This window comes from Brachyistius frenatus, unplaced genomic scaffold, assembly GCF_029030835.1.
Source record: "Brachyistius frenatus isolate BFR_SWC_R1_liver_20210118 unplaced genomic scaffold, ASM2903083v1 Contig_5, whole genome shotgun sequence".
In the NCBI taxonomy this organism is placed as follows: domain Eukaryota; kingdom Metazoa; phylum Chordata; class Actinopteri; family Embiotocidae; genus Brachyistius; species Brachyistius frenatus.
In genome coordinates, this window is record NW_027210604.1 from 2,092,224 (window position 1) to 2,111,384 (window position 19,161).

The window sequence follows — 19,161 nt, forward strand, 5'->3', positions numbered from 1 at the left end:
CAGTCAGGTTACTGCTATCGGTGGGCGGGACGCAGTATTGCCGGATTTCAGATCGCCGGAGTCAGATCACCGCTCGGTCCTCCCCCAGCTCATCCAAATATGGTCACTTCCTGCTCAAAAACCGCCCGGGGATGAGCAAGATGGCGAAACCGAGACTTCATGACGGCCGCTCAAAAACCGGCGGGTGACGTCGCTGCTGGGTGCCGCCTGTTCTACGCTAAACAATGATTTCGAATTTACCTCCATTCACTCCGTAAATCAATGGAAGAAGCCTTGCAGATGAGGATGTTTTTTTTATTTCACAAGAGTTCGTCACAAATCTTTAAAAGAATGATAATAACTTTGTACATGAAAAACGTCTTTTTACAACGCAGAGATCCATCTGACGTCATCCTGTGACCACCAGAAGGGCCCCGACCGACAGTTTGTAGCGAAGACGACACCGAAAACAACAAAGCAGCATGTTAAAAATCCAATTTCACTTGGTTCTGTGGCTATCTCGTGCTCTACCTTTAGAATCATTTCGGCAGTCATTGTAAAAAAAACGGGCCTTCGGCTCTAATGTCACAGACACGGTGGTCCGGTCCCACCGAAGGTCACCGAATGTTCTTCCCCAAGTGTTAAAGCTCACAGTCCTTGAGAGGAGACAAGCTGTGAACAGAGTCTTCAAAAAAAAAAATCTGAGCAGATAAAAGAGGAGAGGTCGTCGTGGGCAACAGACAGCACCCGGGAGCCATGGCAACAGCAGACTGGTACAATAGGTTGCTCAGGCGCGCGGGGAGAAGTGGAGATCGGGGATGAATGAGAGGGCGACACAAAAAAGGGGGAGTTGGAGATGGAAATAAAGGCGAGGAAGTGGGGATGAAAGGCGGAGAAACAGCTGTGTTCGCTGCTCGCTCGTCCTCCACCTCGTTACGGCGTCTTCTTTCTCCTCCTCTGCTGTTCAAAAGAGCTTTGACTCAATTAGCTTCCATATGACACCAGAATACCTCTGTGACTCAACAACACTGGTTGGAAACAGTGTGCAATTTCTTCCTTTACCCACACACAGTCCCAGCAGGGTCACAGCCACCCTTCGCCCACAGAGCTGCACGGGGGAACTGAACTCCTGATGCCTTTGCAGCACTTTAACCCTTCTTTAGCTCTTTTGGGGAATTAAATCTCTACTTCTACCGGCGTTACCGCGGTAAAAACCGAGCAACAGTGGAGGCACACAGACACGAAGTCTGTTCATAAATCTCCGGCTCTTCAAAAAGGCTCGTCGAATGACCAACCTTTCGGTTGGTTGGACTCCTGTAAGGATCCGGGCCTAGACGGCAGTGCTCCGACCCAACAAGGGGAAGGCTGTTGGCATGCCGCAGCTGGGCTCCATACCCCTCAGACCATGGACCCCCTGAAGCCCCTGCAACCCTCCTTGGAACCCCTGTATCCCCCCTTGAAGTCCTTGCATGCCCCCTTGAAGTCCTTGCATGCCCCCTTGAAGTCCTTGCAGTCCTCCTTGAAGTCCTCGCATACCACCTCGTAGCCCGAGTCCTTCCCGATGAGTCCTGTGCTCCCTGCGGGGCATGGTGGCCATCGCGGCAGCAGCCTGAAGGGAGCGGTCCCCCGGCGGGCTGAGGTTGTTGTGGTTCAGATCCATGTTGGACAGGAGATGGCCCAGGGAGTCCCAGCGCTGAGACGAAGGCAAGCGTATGAGGGAGGAGTAACCCCGGTCGGGGAACATAGTCACCGCGGGAGGCTTGCTGGTCTCAGACGTGAACACCACAGCGGGATTGTGGTTTTCCCTCGGAGGCGGCGGAGGGGCTCTGAGCGGGGCGGGCTTCAGGTAGGTCCCCCCCCGCGGGTCGGCCAAGACCTCGCTGTAGGGCGGGGGAGGATCCTCCATCAGGACCGCCTCCTCGTAACAAGGCGGCTTCCCAAATATATCCGTGTCTGAAAAGAAAGAGAAGGGATTAATCACAACATGCACGGGAATGCAAAACAATTAACAAATTATTCCAAGAGGCCAACAGCGGTACTGCAACTGAAACATCCCGTTAGCCCTTTAACCCCGAGCCTCAAAACAAAACCCGGAGGAGTGTTTTCTAAATGAGGCCCAAAAAAACGGAACGGCATTCTGAAGGTAGAATTCATTTGTCGTTCTTCCGGCATGATGCAGCCTGATACACTAGAATACAGCCACGATAAAATATGTGAGTGCTGAAGAGAAACACACACACACACACACACACACACACACACACACACACACACACACACACACACACACACACACACACACACACACACACACACACACACACACACACACACACACACACACACACACACACACACACACACACACACACAGCTCATTTTCAGGTCACAACCCAAACAACTGTAATTGACACCTGTCTGCTGCGATACATGTGACAACCACAGCAACAAAAACCATCACAGAGCATCTGACCTGAACTTTCTCTTCCTCTTTGTGTTTCACCAAATCTCTCTCTCTCTCTCTCTCTCTTATATCACTCACTCCTATTTCAGGTTCACTTGTTTTCCGTCTTTCTGCCTCCCAGAGAAGACTTTTCAGAGAGTCATTTCTAGCAGAGAAACTGCACTGCGGCACGGTGTGAAACAACAAACCCACGATCGATGTCGGGGATTCATTTTGGCATGTAATAAGTCACGTGTAAATAAATGATCAAATAAATGCAATCGTGACCGGTTACAGTAACTGAAAAAAACAAAACAGATTTATCTTTAAAAATCAAAACATTACCATCTTAACTCAGATTAATTAGAACCTTCAACTAAAAATGAACAGCAATCAGTGTTGAGTAGTGAAGTTCACACGCCCTAGTTTACATTTAGTTTTTAGGACTTTTCAGCTTTATTACCCAGTTTAAAAAAAAAAAAAAAAGTTCAAAAAGCAATTAAAGGTAAATTCTACATGACTTTATTAATGAAATGAAAGTAGCCATATTTCTGTAAACTATTACACTTCAAAACTAACCTTCCCCACACCGCCCACAAAAAAAAACAACCTTTGTGGTGCACTGATTCATTCCTCACGTCAGCCTTCTCTGAAGTCACATCGAGTAGTTGGTCTGAGTGCTTTTCGGTGCTCCCATGTAATATCTGTGTCGTACAGCGATCCGAACTGACTCCCTGTTTGTTATGTGCTTCCCTGGAATAGTCCCACAGTCAAAGGAAATATGCCAACAGTCCCACAATACAAAAAACAAAAACAAAGTTAGAATCAAAATGACGCAACACGACGTAGTGCAAAGTAACGACGAGTGTCCATTTACTGCTTTTAACGTTATATTATGAATAAAAAAAATAAATAGCGAGTAACTGCGCAGCTCTGGTTATAGCGTCCAAGAATTAAAACCCCTTAAACACCTCGCCTCAACGTGTTTTTGTCTCCCTGTGTGAGTCCTCGCAATCATCCCGGTCCGACTCGAAGCGCAAATATAATCCGAAACACAAACTTTTAGCAATCAGATCCCTGCTCGGGTTTTTAGCAGAAACATGTCTGGCAATCAGTTTTGCCTGCAGAGCTCTCAGTGTGAATGTGAAGCTTTTCCTGCGGTTCTCTGCACATGATTGCAGTTTGATGACTTCGTGTGAAAACGCCTTATTTTTCTTCTGTCGATTTCCTTTCATGCACGACGTGTTTTTTTGTTGTTGTTTTTTTTGTGCATCTCACAACAGACGCAAGTTCGATCGCAACGTTGCTAAAATCTGCACGTTGCGCGAGATCTTTTTTTTTGTTGTTTGTTCCCTGCCCGTTTTTGAACGTTTGAAAACGAGCAGCAGCGGATTTCTCGCCTGCTTTCTGCCCGCGGGATCTTTCACACCTGCTGTTAATTACGCCGAAGGACTACGCAGCTCCGGTCCGATTATATTTCGCAAGCCACTGAAAAATGTCTGCAGTGAAATGTTCAGACTGATGCAGACATTTTAGACACGGCATGAGCATAAACCTGCGCGGGTTCGCCAGCTGCTTTTAAGCGGCGCCGCGACGTGAACCGCAGTCGACAGACTCACTGGGAGGGATTTCAAGCCGCTGAGGCCGCCGAACGAGCGGCGAGAGAGAAGAGACGTTTTCTTTTTGTTTTAGCAGATGACGTTTCCTGTCGTGAAACAACAGAAAACAAAGTGCCAAGTTGTTTTTGTGTTTGTTTTTTCGGGCATCTGCTACCTCAAATTAGCTTGACTTTTATTTTTCTGGGTGACACTAAAAACCAAAAAGCAGCCGAATGTTTTCGTTGCGCTGCAAAGGAACGAAGCACAAAAATACCATTCAGGTAAAAAGCATAAAGCAATATTTCTGAAATACCTCTTGCCCGTGAGCATAATGTAAGATTAAAAAAAAAAAAAAAAATCACCTGAGGATACGAACATTCATTTTTAAGCATCTTCTTGGAACAACTGAAGCTAGTTTCTATTTCCACGCTGATGAATCTGCCCAGAGTCCTGATCAATATCTGTCGAAATGTTGCACAAGCTCTCCTTCTGCTTCCTGACTGTGAACAGCAGCACGTCTTCTCAGCTCACTGCACGCTCTCTGTCCGGAACAACAACAAAAAAGAAGGTTTGCAACTTCTTGCAAGAAACGATAAGTTTACTTTCCTGTTTTTGAATTGACAAACGGGAATGAACTCGAAGTGATAAGAGTTTTTCCAGAGAACCTGGATCCCTTCAGGGGTTTCTGAAACTTTATCAGCCTGAATACTAAAACAAAAAGCAAAGTTTCAAAAAGTATGCAGTCATTAGAAAAATACCTGCAGCCCTGTAACCAGATAACATTGGAGCCGGTAGTGACCGTACTTGGGCGAGATGGGGGAGGACCGAGGGCCAGACGATACTACGTCCCGCCCACCGATAGCTGTAACCTGACTGCACCACAGGCCTGTCAATGCTTTTTGAGGCTTGATTTATTATTAATGAGGGATTATTTTCAGATGGACCTCCAGAACACTAATCTGGAAGAGTGAATTTAGCGAATGACAAACAGAAAACGTGTGGAAATTTTTTTTGGACTGACAATTTGATGTGACTAGTTGAATGGGGGTCTATGGAAACCAGCGCTTTTTGGAGCCAACCTCTAGCGGCACTTGGTGGTATTGCAGTTTCAGGGACTTCCGCATTGGCCTGGTCAGAAGCTACGTCCACTCTTATATAGTCTGTGGTCTGACCTGAGAAATATTCATCCAGTTAGAAAAAAACAACAACAACTTGTTTCTAACATATATTAATGGTTGTAAAATTTGTAAAAAAAAAAGACAAATATGTATTTGCATGTCGCTAGCAACCCCAGGTATGTCGTCGTGTTTGAAAGATGACCCGTGCTTTCAGGATTAATTGCGACGATTACACCACTAAAACAACCCACCTGGCATTCCTCACATCGAACCCGTTTACAGCCACAACAACACACATCACAGTGTTGGAAATCAACAGCTGTTTGTTGAACTGTTACCATGGAGCTGAATGTATTTATGGGTGCAAATGTGTGCCTTTGTGCGAGTGTGTGTGTGTGTGTGTATATGTGTGTATATGTGTGTGTACTTGGCCACAATCCATCACTCCTCCATCAAGCTGTACAGATACCGACAGGATCAGACCCTTACTGTTGATCAAGCTCTTCGCTAACTCCCGCGTCGATCTCTTCGGCTGTAAACAATACGAGCAGCTGCCGGGACGGCTTCAAATAAACATCCACTACACGGAGACAACGTCGGCACAAACACGCGGGGCTGATGTTTCCACCGGGACGATCAGGAGAGGGTTTCGGTTCGACGCTGCAGCCACTCACGCGAGGATGAAGAACCACACACGGAGATGTCGGTACGTACGAGGGTAAAGCAATCAATTCCGAGACTGCAGCTGCTCGTGCACAGAGCAGGAGGAAGATTCAACCCTAACGAGGAACCGGTACAAATTTCTTGGCTTGATCGTCATCAGTTTCCGAGATACGCACGTTTTTGCGAGCGGCGGACCGCGATTTTTGTACCAAACTCTGGAAATCGGCAAATGACCCAACCTGTGGCGGCCATGGCAACGGGGTTCTCCAACATGACCGTGAAAAACGCACGTTCCTCGCGAAGCGACTGCCCCAGAATTTTTTTTTCACAAACTTAAGATGTTCGACGTACGCAACTCTCACCTCCAGTATCTTAATCTCATTTCACCTTACGTCTCATCCTCTCCGGTCATCTCACCTCACCGCCTCCTCATCTTAACTTCAATCTCCTTTCTAGTTTCTTCTCCCGACACCATCAATTTCTCATCTCAACCGTCTTCTCATCTCCCTGTTTTGTGTCTTGCCTCGATTCCGAGAAGGAAAAACATCAGAGGGACGCACTGTAAATATATATGAAGGCTATCTCGCCTCCCCCGTGGTCACGCAGCATGAACACGATTAACAACTCATCACATCGATCGTTTCCCTCTTTGCGGGCCGACCGGGACGTCTCAAGTCGACGTGTGATTTTATTTTTCTATTAATGACACTGAAGTTGTGCCAGAAAAAAAAAACTACTCGACGCTTTAAGAAGCGAGGCGAGGTGAAACCAGGAGCGGGACAAAAAAAAAAAAAACACCAACAAAAAAAAAAGACATCCTTTTCCGGTTGTAAATTCTGTGGCTGCAGATGACTGCATAGGAGGAATCATCACCCAGCGCTGATCTGCACCGAGCGACTCGTCAGCGCTGCTCCCGGTGTGAACATCCTGTGTGGGTCAGGACTTCGGTACAAAAGCCTGTCAAGTGAAGCTCACGCTGGCTGTGTGGGATGACAGCCGAGTGATGCTCTGGGTTTTGTACCCTCCTGGTTGAAATGCACTTATTGTAAGTCGCTTTGGATAAAAGCGTCAGCTAAAATGAAATGTAATGTAAATGTAATGATGCCTGAAATCTGTCTTTCTGAAGCCAGACTCTGCCGGTGTATTTTTACCGCCTTATTACGTGTGATTTAACATAGAAATTAGGATTCAAAATGAGCATTCTCTATAAATAAATAAATAAAAAACTGTGCACATTTCCACTTTAAGTATAGACTGTAAGACCAAACGACACAAAAGCAGCTCTGGCAAGGTTAGTTTTCGTTCCGTACTGCGCACCAACAACAAAATGGCGTTGTGTCGTTGTGCATTAACTGTTGTAAGATAAAAAAAATAAAAAATAAATGTTGATAATATCAACAGACTGTATATAAAAGTGTTCTTAGCTTCCGGCTCTGAAAAATGAGTTTCATGCAGAAGTGTCTTAAGCTGCAATCCCACCGAGTGCCTCTAGAGGTCGGCTCCGTAGACTCCCATTCAACTCGTCCCATCAAATTCGAAGTCAATAAAATGTCTCCATTTCGTTTTCTGGCGGACCATCTGAAAATAATCCCTCGTAAATTTAGAAAATAAGCTTTACAAAGCTGTTTTTTTTGGGGGGGGTCTGTTTGAGTGACAGGCCTGTGGTGTCCCAAGCAAGAAGGCTAAATACAATCATATAACGAGTTTATATTTTACACAAACTTAGGGATGTTATTGACCTTTGGCCTGCTGCAGCTCTGCCGCCTGGAGACGGTGATCTACGTACAGTCGGCAGAGAGTTTCTCAGATAAAGGCGACGCCAGAAATTATCGTCCAGTATTTACTCTCCCTTCAGTTCTGGTTTGAAATATCAGTGGCTGCTACACGCACCACTTTCTTTGCCAGCTCGTGTCGAACGTTCTCTGTCTGCTGTTTAGTGCCGAGCAGGTGGTGTTTTACTTATTTGCTGATAAACAGCTGTAAATGGGCCAAAATTACTCGCTTAAAGAGGCAAAAAAAAAAAAAAAAAAAAAACGTTTCTTCGAGCTGCAGGATTCCCACTCGACTCTAAAACCTCACGGTGGAGCTGCTATAAGCGTCGCTCCCCGCCTGCTGGTATACACGACTGGGACGGCTCTCAGCTTCTCTGTCCGTCCTCCGTTGTTGCGCTCAGCTGGTCGGCACCTGCTTCTTCTTTTCGCTCTGCTGCTGCCTGGATACTAAACCTCTCCATCAGTCTGCTTCGTGACCGAGACTCCAGCAACCTTTTGTTTCATCCCGTCCTGTCCGTCTCTGCCCGTTAACCATCTTCGACAGCAGCTGATGCTCTTTTACTCGTTCTCGCCTTCAGCTCCACCAATAACCTCGCTCTCCTTGACCCCTCTTCGTTTTGATTATCCTATTTCTCCCTCCTCACCGCTTTGTAATTACTCTTTTAATCTAACTGCTCTTTGCATTTGTTTTCCTTTTTCTTGCACATTTTACGACCTTTTTCACGGCAGGCGTTTTGAAAGCGCTGGTGTGTTAATGATGGCTGCATTTCATTGAGAGGAGGTCCTGTTTTAAGTGTGTTGGTTTCATAGACTGGATATAAATGCGGGCGTAGCTTCCGGGTTTGAAAAGTGATACCACTGCAGAAGCGCCTTAGACTGCAATACCAGCGAGGGCCACTCTGGGGTTGGCTCCAAAAAAAAAAAAGCCTCTGGCTCCATAGACTCCCATTCAACTTCTCTCATTAAACTCAATATATTTTTCCCACAACTCACAATGGTGTCATTTGCTAAACTCACTCCTTTTACTATTTTTCTTGCGGGGCATCTGAAAATAATCACATCATTGATCAAATATCAGGCCTTTAAAAGCGGTATATTTGAGTGGGGGGGGGAAGTGTCTGTTTGATTGACAGGCCTGTGGTGCAGTCAGGTTTCCACTATAGGTGGGCGGGGCGTAGCGTCCTAGGATTTCCAATCAGATTGAGTCAGCTCCACCGCTCGCTCCTCCCCCAGCTCGTCCAAATATGGTCACTTCCGGCTCCACAAAAACATGACGGCGACGGCCAAAGTGCTGAACTCGGCAGTTCACAAACCAATGAGTGACGTCACAGCTGGTTGCCGCCTGGTTGGTTCAGTGTCACGGTTTGCTGAGACTCCAAATGGAACCGAGCCATCATTAACATACATTAATTACCTCCTGTGACAAGTCAAAATGTCCGCCGTGAAAAAGGTTTAAAATTTCCCTTTTTTTTCGGTCCGACTTTTGGGGGAGTAAGCGCGGCGAGCAACGATTATGTTCAAACTCGAGTAACACACTAATCAACAAATAAGTTGAGCTCCCCTGAGAGCGACGCTCGGTCGTCAGGGTTATTTTGGGAAATAATGAAACCGGCATGAGCGTTGACGGTTAATTAGGCACCGACAACAATTTCTTTGCTCGGGTGCCCCCCCCCCCCGAGGAGGTTGATGAAGCCCTGACGGTCGAGTGCGGAAGGGAGCGCTTAATGGCCAGCAGGAATCATTAATGCTCGCTTGACACCCATACACGAGCTGTGCCGACCCTCAAACCTCCGATTGTCTCCGTCTTCCCGTCTTTCTGTTGTTTTTTTTCTCAGCGAGGCCCCGGACCCCGTCGACGCTTCCCCCCCGTCGACGCTCGGCCTCCGCGGCCACCGCCCACGCCTCTGCGGCAGCTGTCGCTACGACGCCCGGCGGGGGGAGCGACGCCCGGCAGGCGGGGAGGCGGAAGCTGGGAACTGAAGAGCTTAAAAAAAAAAATAATAAATAAAATTAAATATGCCGCAGTGCATAATGTTATCCTCCCGGTGTCCTCCGCGTCGCTGTCTGCATCCAAACCGGCTCATGAACTCCCATTTTCTCCCTCTTTGCTGTGTTATTCAGTCGAAATGCAGACGCCGAGTTTGAATTGTGCGTCTTCATCTGCGAAACACGGCTCGTAAATGAAGAGAAACCGAGACGTGCCGGGTTTGACGTTTGTCGGGAATTTTACGCTTCGGCGGCGGAGCGGCGAGTGATGTCCTGCCAACCCTTGTGCACGTTCGAGGCCCTCGACACTTTCCTCAGGTGCTTAACTGGCAGCTCGCGTACGACTGAGGAGACCCCGTACCGGGTTTTAGGGGCCCGGCACTTTGCAGTCGCAGCGCTAATTATCCCGTCAGCCGTCATTTTATTTTAGTCCTGCTGTTTGGAGAGACTCGGAGCCGCAGTTTGTTTGATACTTTGGCCGCGTGTAAGTTCTTATTGTCAGTAAAAATTCCGCATATATTTGAACACTTAAACCGGTTAGTTTCTTATTTCTGCCGTGATGACAAATGCGGCAAACAAAACACCAAAAGTAGAATCGACACAATCGCCACAGCGGAAAGCGAAAGGCTCAACGATTGTGACTTCATATTTTGAAGGGGGTAATGAAGCATAAATTGCTTTAGGTGTTCTTACCATCACTCTCGCGAGCGGGCCCGGTGCTCTTTTGCTCAGAAAGGTACGTGAACAAAATGAGACTCAAATCTTGCAGCGTTGTGTAACGTTCAAACTCCTCCTCAATGCAGAAGTTTCTTTACCTCCTTCTTCGCTACCTTCCCAAACCTCAGGACGCAGGACTGTCCACCCCTCAACCCAACCAGGTTCAAATGTTAAAAAAAAAATTCAGTTCGTTCATCCAGACAAAAAAATATGGAAATGCAGTGCTTGCCATCCCAATTAACCGAAACTCAACACCTGTATATAAAGGAAACAGCCAGGCAAGAAACCCATAAATACAAACAACGAAAAACACATCGAGAGGTTCTACAGAAAGCTTGAAAAACTTGAGTGACCTCTGAAGGAAGAAAAATCAATAGAATCATAACGATAGACAAACAACAACAACAACAACAACAACAACAACAACAAAAGTTTCCCGGAAGCTTACCTGGCATGCTGATCCAGGTTGCTTGTGGCAGAGGATGAGGAACCTGCAGAGGAAGAGACGGCGACAGAGTCTGAGGAGGGCAGAACTGCGGCGGCTCCCGGGGCAGCTGCTGCTGCTGCTGCTGCTGAGGCGGCGGAGGGGGAGGCGGGTACCCGGCGGGGTGACAGCCGAGCGGCTCCATCTCCACGGTGCGCAGACATTGCTCTCTCAGCCTCTCCTCGCGCCGGCGCTTCAGCCGGCGCTGCAAGAAGCTGCAGAAACAGCAGAGCATGACGATGAGGGCCCAGACCAACCAGAAGCCGGCGAAACAGGCCAGGAAGGTGTAGGTGCCCTGCGACATCACCATGGCGGGTGACGGGGTGGGCAGCGAGTTCCTCCCCCTCCCACCCTCTCCCTCCCACCCCCCACCGAGGCAGGAAGAGGTGATTTCAGAGAGGCAGGATGGGACAACGTGAGGTTCTCGTGTGTTGCGGTCGAACGTTGCCGACTTTAGGGAATTGTCTCACAAACGGTGGAACATTTACCTCGTTTGGTGGTCAAAATGTGGCGAGTAGCAAAACAAGAAAAATGCAATTGTCTGGGATGTAATCCAAAGAGAGAGCTAAAAAAAAAAAAATAAAAAAAAAAAATGAAAATCAAAATGACCAAAAAAATGACTTCAATACTGGTGAACTTTTGTCATTATAAGTTCCTTCAATTCAAAATTCAAACAGGTATTAAAATGGCTCCTGCTTTCTTGTTGAATTACGGAGAGCATCGAGGTCCTCAGAGCTGTTTGAAGAAGTTGAACACTTTGACTTCAGTAAAAAGAAGAAAAAAAAAATGCTCAGGAAAAGAAATCCAGTAACATTTACTGAAAGCTTTTCTGCAACACAGCAGTCACATGTCTGAATGTTGTGTTTACGAGGAGCCGGCAGTCATCAAACAGTATCCTCAATAAAACGTATTGCACGCATTAGCGTTCTAATTAAATTAGATCCACTTAGAGATAAATGAAGGCAAGACAGAAGAAATCTGGCGTAAATATTTGGCTTCTGTCCAAAGTCGGTGTGTGGAAATGGGAAATTTAGGGTGCTAAAGCTGCAGCAGCAAACACCCTAAAACATTCAATGGAAATATTTGTATTTTTTTAAACACTGAATGTGAACATTTCATCTTAAAATACAAAAATAGTCTGATTATATAATTTAACGTTCCTGAATGTTAAAAAAAAAAAAAAAATCCCGTAATTGAATCAGGAACCTTAAAAACTATCTTGGTTTGCTGGTCTTCTCTGTCCGTCCAGATGTTTTAGAAGCCAGCTCCTCCGCAGCTTGAAATTCACCTCATTTAGATGGAAATGTGTGTGAATCCCACACAGTCGCACACTGACAGACACACACTGTTATTCCACAGGACTACAGATGAACTCGGCATCTTCCCCGGTGCTTTGGCTTTGGCAATCATCCATTTAAATTGTCCGAAAGGCTCCGCCGGACTTCTTTCAATAATCCAGCCACTCAGTTTTCTGTGGTGACTGAAAGCTTTTCTCTCATTTCTAAAGGAGAATAAAGCCTCAATGCATCATCATCTTATTTTTGACGCATGGGTTAGAGGAATGTGAGGAAGTAAATGAAAAAGAAGTTGGAGCTGGAAGGAATAAAAGCCTCTCGATGAACTGAGGTGACATCCAGTCAGAAGCGGCAAAAACCGTGGAGGTGTTGGTCCACGTGAAGCCAAACAGCTGGTCCCTTCGGGGCGGCGGGGGGCCGGAGTCGGGGGTCCGTCTACGCCAACGGGACGCTGAATTCTTCCCCGTCAGATCCCAGTGTGACTCCCCGGCCTCACGCTGCTCTACAAAGACACAGGAGGAGACGAGACCATCGTCAGGACAAATTCAGAAAATGTTTTCGACACAGTGAGGACTCGGAGCAGGAAAAACAGCGCGGAGGCCGAGGCAGTTGTAAATCTCAGCTGTTCGGGCAGGATTATGATGCCAACCTTGGGGGGTGAGTATCGGTTTCACACTTCACAGAGCAGCTCACGCAGGAAATTTTCACAGTGGTAATAATGAAGCGAAAGAGACAGATTTACAGGAAACAAGCGAAGAAACAGGATTAAAGCAATTCATTATTTCAGCTATTGCCTCTACAACGCCGTAACACTAAAAAGATCCACAACAGTCAAGTGAAAGACACACGTGCTTCAAATTAACCAAAATAATGTAATTTGATGGTCGAGGTCAGTCATAAAGGCCATCCGGTTTAAAGGAAGATTAATGCGGCCTCGTCTGACCCATCCATCTACCCCAACCTCCTCCTTCTGCAGACTTTGTTCCTCTGAAGTTACCAAGCAGCAACCCACCCGTGAACTGCCACTTTCCAGGTTTCCAATCTGGCATTTTGGCCCTTGCCATCCTGTTTTTTTCGGAGGCAGAAGTGTCCATGTTTGGACGAGATACGGGAAGGGGGAGGGGTGGATCTCATTAAGAAACCCGAGGACACTATGCCCGCCCACCTGTACCAGGAAGGGTTATCTTTACACAATTTGCCCTTCTTCAGCATCAAATATAGTTCCTGCAAATTTCTGACATGCTTTGCTCGGCAACATCTTGCAAAACAGGAAGGGGTTGCAAGGCTCAGCCAAGATATTCATAATTGTGGTGGTTACACGAATAACTCTAGCTCCAAGCTCTTAAGGTGAGGCTCGGCTGTGGCTGCCTTTAAATGCAGTTTAATTCATTCATTTAGAATTGCAAACAAACACCTACATTATTGGTGTAAGATTAAATTTCTTTACTATTTATAGATTCCAAAACTAAAATCCACCTTCCGACCAATCAGAATCCAGCATTTTATCATCTAACATTCAGTATCGGCCCGAGAGCAGATATTCGATTTTAGTTATAGTATAGAAATATATTAGGTGGCAGAAAAAAGAATACATTAATAATTACGTGCTGAAACTGCAGCGGAATAACCGCACGCAAACATCAGCTGGGTTTTGTTATTTAATTTGTTTCAGTGGGATTTCTGCCGCTGATGAAAACTGCGAAACTGTATTTTGTGATTTTTCACTCACTGCAACGACAAGAACATGTAAACATGTCGTTCCCGACAATGATGCAGACACTCCTCTGGACATTTTGTTCCTTACAAATGTTGAATTGGGAGAACAGAAGATTGTGCCGGGTTTCACGTCAACGACCCCCAAACAGATAGACGTTAATTGGACGGCAGACCTCCATCTGGTGAGATCTGACTCCTCAGAGCTGCGATATGAAGATTTGTGCTGACAGATAATTTTATACACTCAGTGCAGGACAAAGATGACAAGAAACAAATGACATACGAGATGAGAATATCGGTGTATCGTTTCCTTCCCTTCGGTCCCGATTATCATCTCGAGAGTGGAATCGGACTGAAAATATGATATTTTAAGCCACTTTTAAACAACCAAACTGTCTTCTGTCCTTCATTTCCATAAAACAAAACCGAATAAACGATGAGCTACAGTTCGAGGAGTGTTTGTCCTCCCTGAGACGGACACTTGCTCTGTATTCGAGATACATTTATAGCGTTGAGTGGAGCCGTGTCCGGTTTTTCATCTTCTACCTCCGTATCACCTTTGGGAGTCACACCCCTGTGTCTATCGTAATTTAAAATTGTTCAGCTGAGGTGATTCATCGGCAGAGGGGCCTTCGTGAGGTCGCACAGCCGCTGATATTTCAATCTGCGAGCGCTGATGTGGAACCGGGCTTTTGTTTACTCCCCACGCTCCCGTCATCAAGCCGGCGCGTTCGCCGATACACACTCAGACCTTAACCTGAAACACCCACGCGCGCAACAACACGCATCTGCAGTTTACACTCGCTGTATTTATGTCCTTATACCTCTCATTTTAGCCACAATTGATCTCTGATTTGATGACAGAATTGAACACCACAGGAGGATATTAGCACTCAAAACTGAAGAGGAAGAATATAATGCGAAAGGGTAAAATACTAAATCTGTGGAAGGTGTGACGTAATTTGCGACGCAACATTTAAAGGACAGAAACCGGAATTACTGTCTTGCTTTTGTTCGCCTTCGCCAACCGTTTCAGCTGCAGTTGACACCCGTGTCTGTCCAGACATGTAGCGAGGATTTAGACGATTTTTGAATCGTAACGTCACGGGCATTGCGCACAACGGCGGCGTGCGACTTGAGACGAGGCTAACCTCCTGAAATCCACGCACTACACAAGTGTGTGTACAAACACAGAAGTGTACCGATGGATGTCGCGGCCATGACAGTAGACAACGCTTCAAAGAACATGCGGCGGCTTCGCGCGCATCTTTAACCCGACAGCACAGAAGATATATGTACAACCGTGTGTTTCCGAGTCGTGGCATTGCGTTCACAAGAATGGGACAGACTAGTGTAATAGCAATTTCTCATATTACCCTATATAGTCATGTCTAACACACAGACTTCTCTTTCTGACCTTACGTGGTAATGTCCTGCACACAGTGTCTCACATTACCTTGCAGGGCCTTGTTTGCTGTGCGCATCTTCCTGTTTGGCAATTTTTACTTTTATGTCACAAGTACAACATGAACTTCCTGTTTCCTACTTCAGCATCATATCACACTCTATGAATGTGTCCTTCATCCAGCACTCCGGGCCTCATTCTCTGCAGGTTGCTCTCGTATCCTGTATGACTGAGACCTTCTTTAAAGAATAAAAATCAACAAAGACAGCTCTTTCAATTCTCATCGGGGGAACGGCAGGACAGAATTTCCACCACACTTCAGTTGGCAGCAACCTTTGACTTCTGAAATCTACTCAGTTGATCGTTAAGTCCGACAGAGTGTTTGTGCCAAATTTGGAGAAATCCGTTCCAGAGGATGTCGAGATATCACATTCACAAGGGGACGGAGGCATGGGACGGATTTGAGGTTACACTGGCCTTAACCTTTGACCTTTGACTCCTAAACTCTACACAGTCCATCCTTCGGACCAAGTGAACGTTTGTTCCGAGTTTGAAGAGCTTCCCTCGAGTCGTTCCTGAGATATTGCGTTCAGGCGAATGGAACGAACGAAAACAAGCTGAAAACACGATTTCAGCAATTTTATATCTACGGCCATGACAGCAGCATAAAAAGCAAACAGGTCGTTGGTTACTAGACTGTTTACGGTCTCTACCGATGATGTCATTTTTCTGTCACTGCTATAGCTATTGCGCTTATATAAACCAGATTAGGCCATATTCTATTAAAATTATATTGGTTGTAACCTTTTCGAAGTGCACAGAGGTATTTTTGACGTTTATAAAAGCTTTACAGATAACTTGTTAACATGGAAATGTCCTCCTCAGACCTGAAGTTTTCCAGGTTCAGGTTGAATTGGTCTGTTGAACATGTGAGGATTCAGGGTTTTGCTTCAAGGACGCTCTGCAGGCCGTGGCAGCAGATCTGTCGTCACTTTCCACTCAGAGCTAAATCCCTCACGATAACTGGATCCATGTGTCAGATACAAATCTTAAAATCTAAATTTTTGTTATTTTTTTTAATTATTTTTCAAAAGAAACTAAACCGCTGGTGTCCTTTTGTTATTTTATACTCTGTAAGCTCGGTGACCTTTGAGAAACACGAGTGCTGTCGAGTTTCAAAGGGCTGAAATGAAGCTCTGACTGACTGTGAGGTTAAAAGTTCTGACCTTCTGCTTTAGTAGCATTTTGAAAATTTGTCCCTTCCTTTTTGGACGAACACTGTTGACCTCTATTATACATGGATTTCAATTCAATTCAGTTTCACAATTAGAGCAGCAAATCATAAAACAAATGTCATCTCAGGGCACTTAACATAGAAAGGTCCTTGACACATATGACAGAAATGGGAAGGAAAAACTGGCTTTAAACAGGAGGAAACCTCCGACAGGACCAGACTCAGATGGTTGGGGTGAGCGGAGAGCAGAGAGAGAAAAGAAGAGCGTAGAAATACAATAGACACTAAACATGTGGCAGGTTGGTAGGGCCAGTAATCAGAGGTGGTGGCATATAAATGCATGGAGAGTGAAAGAGACTAGAGGTACTGCATCATGGGAGATCCCCCATCGTCACTAAATGTCAGGACAACTTGTTGGAGTTCACTACTAACAACTAGTGAACTCCAGGATATGAAACAGCAATGAAACACCTCGAAGTATCACGTGAAAATATTCATAAATCAGGCTCAACATGCAGAGAAGTCATATGACCTCAGTCGCATGACCTCAACCCAGCTCATTATGTGCTGAATGGTTTTACATCTGTTGTCCGGTGTGACATTCCCGCAATGGCTGGATAAATGTAAACTGAGCATGCTCAGTGGGAACCGCGGACCAAGCCAATGCACAAGGGCCTTAAAGTGCAGTACCATGGAGGGCCACTAGGGGTAGGCTTAAAAAAAATAAAAAAAAAAAAAACTCTTACTCCATAGACTCCAAATCAACTACTCTCATGAATTACAAAGTCAGTCATTGTTTTCCGTAGGTCATTATGGTGTCGTTTGCTAAATCCACTCCTTCTGATCAGTGTTCTGGTGGTCCATTCAACACTAGTTCCGCTATTAACTAGATATTATGCCTCAAAAAGAGGTATGTTTTGGGGGGGGGGCGTCTAATTAATTGACATTCCTGGGGTGCAGTCAGATTTCTCCTATATGTGGGCGGGCACTTATAGTAGCAAAAAAACAAGATGTTGGCGGACGAAATGTTCAGCTGGTGGCTTCAAAACGATGTCACGAACCACTGAGTGAAGTCATTATTAGCCGCCTGCGATAAAATCATTTAATTGTGCGGCTTTTCTATACTTTATAGTAGATTCGATTCAATTTATCCATCGTTTTACAGCCGCAGAAGTGCTAACAGGGTAAACATGTCCACAGTGTTTTTGTAATTCCTCTTACTGGCAGAAGGGGGGCAGGTTTACACAGCCTTACTTCTCTGGTTAACTGAAAGGAGGCAGCACCCCATGTTAACCAACTGCTAACATATAAAGTGCTATTAAATGAAGTACTGGCCTGCTTAAACGCCCTTAATCTTAGTAAAATGTCTCAAATTCAAAGTAGGGAGGAAATACCTAACGTTTAAAAATCGGGAGTCCATTCCGGTTAGGTCGCACCCAAAAACTATAAATAAAACCTCTAAAGCGTTGATTTAACTTGAGTTCACTTTCTCCAGTTTCCTTGAAAATGACCTCCTGAACTGATGTGATGAAGATTTTAAGACTATTATTAATTTGATGTGTCCTCTAAGGAAAGTTAATTACTCCTTTGTCATTTATAAAGAACTCACTGACCCCATTTCAGCTGTAAATCCTCCTATATGGGAACTTCTTGAGGGGGTCTTTGGGGGCCCCAGTATGTCCCCTGTAGGTGCGATTTATTGCCGCGTGTTGCAATAGAGAATTCAACTTTGCGCAGCTGTCCCCAAAAAGTGCGTCAAACTATATCTATGGCTGATATTTGGTTATTATTAAAAAAAAAAAAAAATAGAAGTGTACTCAAGCGTGTCTGATCTTTAACTAAAATCGTATGTATCAAGTCATCCAAAACATGCTGCTCAATTTCCACCTTACGCAACCGCTCAGACGCACTGCTGCTTTTGAAAAGGTCTCTTCTTTAATTTCCTCCGCGAGAGAAACAGCAGGAAGGTTTGTCACCCTGACCCTGAAGATCAAGACGAGCGATTCTCTGGAGATCCCGCAACAATCAAATAATAAATCATCTTTCTGTACGTGGTGGAGATATCAGGATAAGGTGAAAGCTGAGCAATTAAAAAATACCCCCGAAGGACAATAAACTCCACATTATTTCCACAGGTCGGTTGCGTGAGGATCATATTTTGGGTAAAAAATAAAATAAAATAAATAAAACACAACTCACCTTTAATTCCTCTGCCGTTTCCGCTGAAATGACGCACTCAACTCACTCCGTGCCATTTAAGTTTATGCCCACAATCTGTGGGTAAAAAAAAAAAAAAAAAAAAAAAATCACAACGCAAAAGCACTTTCCTGCGTCTGTCGCCCGTCCGTGTGAACCGTCCACCGGCTCCAAGTCAGATTATCTCCCGGTTGAGGATGCGAGATCTCCCCGATCTCTCTCTCTCTCCTCCCTGCGCCGCGCTGCCCGGAGCTGCGCGTCGTGTTTTGGACTTCAAGGGTAATAAAAAAAAAAAAAAAAAAAAAGCGGTTTATCTGTTCACCTTGACATCCTGGCTCCTCCTCCCTCTCTCCCTCTCTCTCTCTCTCTGCTCTCCTTCATTCAGTCCCTCCCCTCCTCTCATCACTGGAACAGCAGAAGGAGCGTTTCGTGACACTCGGCCCCGTCTGCCTGTCTCTCTGGATGGTGGGAATACAAATCAACCGTGCCAGCAGGGGTGGTTTCCGAGGACGGCACGACTCGGCAAAAGGAAGACAAGCGCTGTGAAAAGGCAGG

At 45.7% G+C, this 19,161-nt stretch overlaps 1 protein-coding gene across 3 annotated transcripts; it reads right to left on the minus strand.

The window, feature by feature from the left end:
- Positions 1 to 277: 277 nt before the first annotated feature.
- Positions 278 to 18,889, minus strand: LOC138631727 (proline-rich protein 7). 3 transcript variants are annotated; one of them, XM_069716893.1, is made up of 4 exons: positions 18,610 to 18,889; positions 11,249 to 12,552; positions 10,725 to 10,975; positions 278 to 1,932 (listed from the first exon to the last, which is right to left on the minus strand). In XM_069716893.1, the coding sequence occupies exons 3-4, from the start codon at positions 10,903 to 10,905 to the stop codon at positions 1,310 to 1,312; spliced, it is 804 nt and encodes a 267-aa protein (XP_069572994.1). In that variant the 5' UTR covers positions 10,906 to 10,975; positions 11,249 to 12,552; positions 18,610 to 18,889; the 3' UTR covers positions 278 to 1,309. The 3 variants fall into 3 exon arrangements, with proteins under 3 accessions (XP_069572994.1, XP_069572984.1, XP_069572974.1); XM_069716883.1 differs by having other exon boundaries at positions 11,249 to 12,557; XM_069716873.1 differs by lacking the exons at positions 11,249 to 12,552; positions 18,610 to 18,889 and having other exon boundaries at positions 10,725 to 11,083.
- Between the last annotated feature and the right edge of the window lie 272 nt (positions 18,890 to 19,161).

What these genes read in the sequence shown, in the direction of transcription:
- LOC138631727 (XM_069716873.1), bottom strand. Translation starts at nt 11,070, where the DNA reads ATGGTGATGTCGCAGGGCACCTACACCTTCCTGGCCTGTTTCGCCGGC. An exon ending in AACCTGGATCAGCATGCCAG is followed by an intron (nt 1,933 to 10,724) that starts GTAAGCTTCCGG and finishes CTTTCTTTTCAG; the next exon opens with ACACGGATATATTTGGGAAG.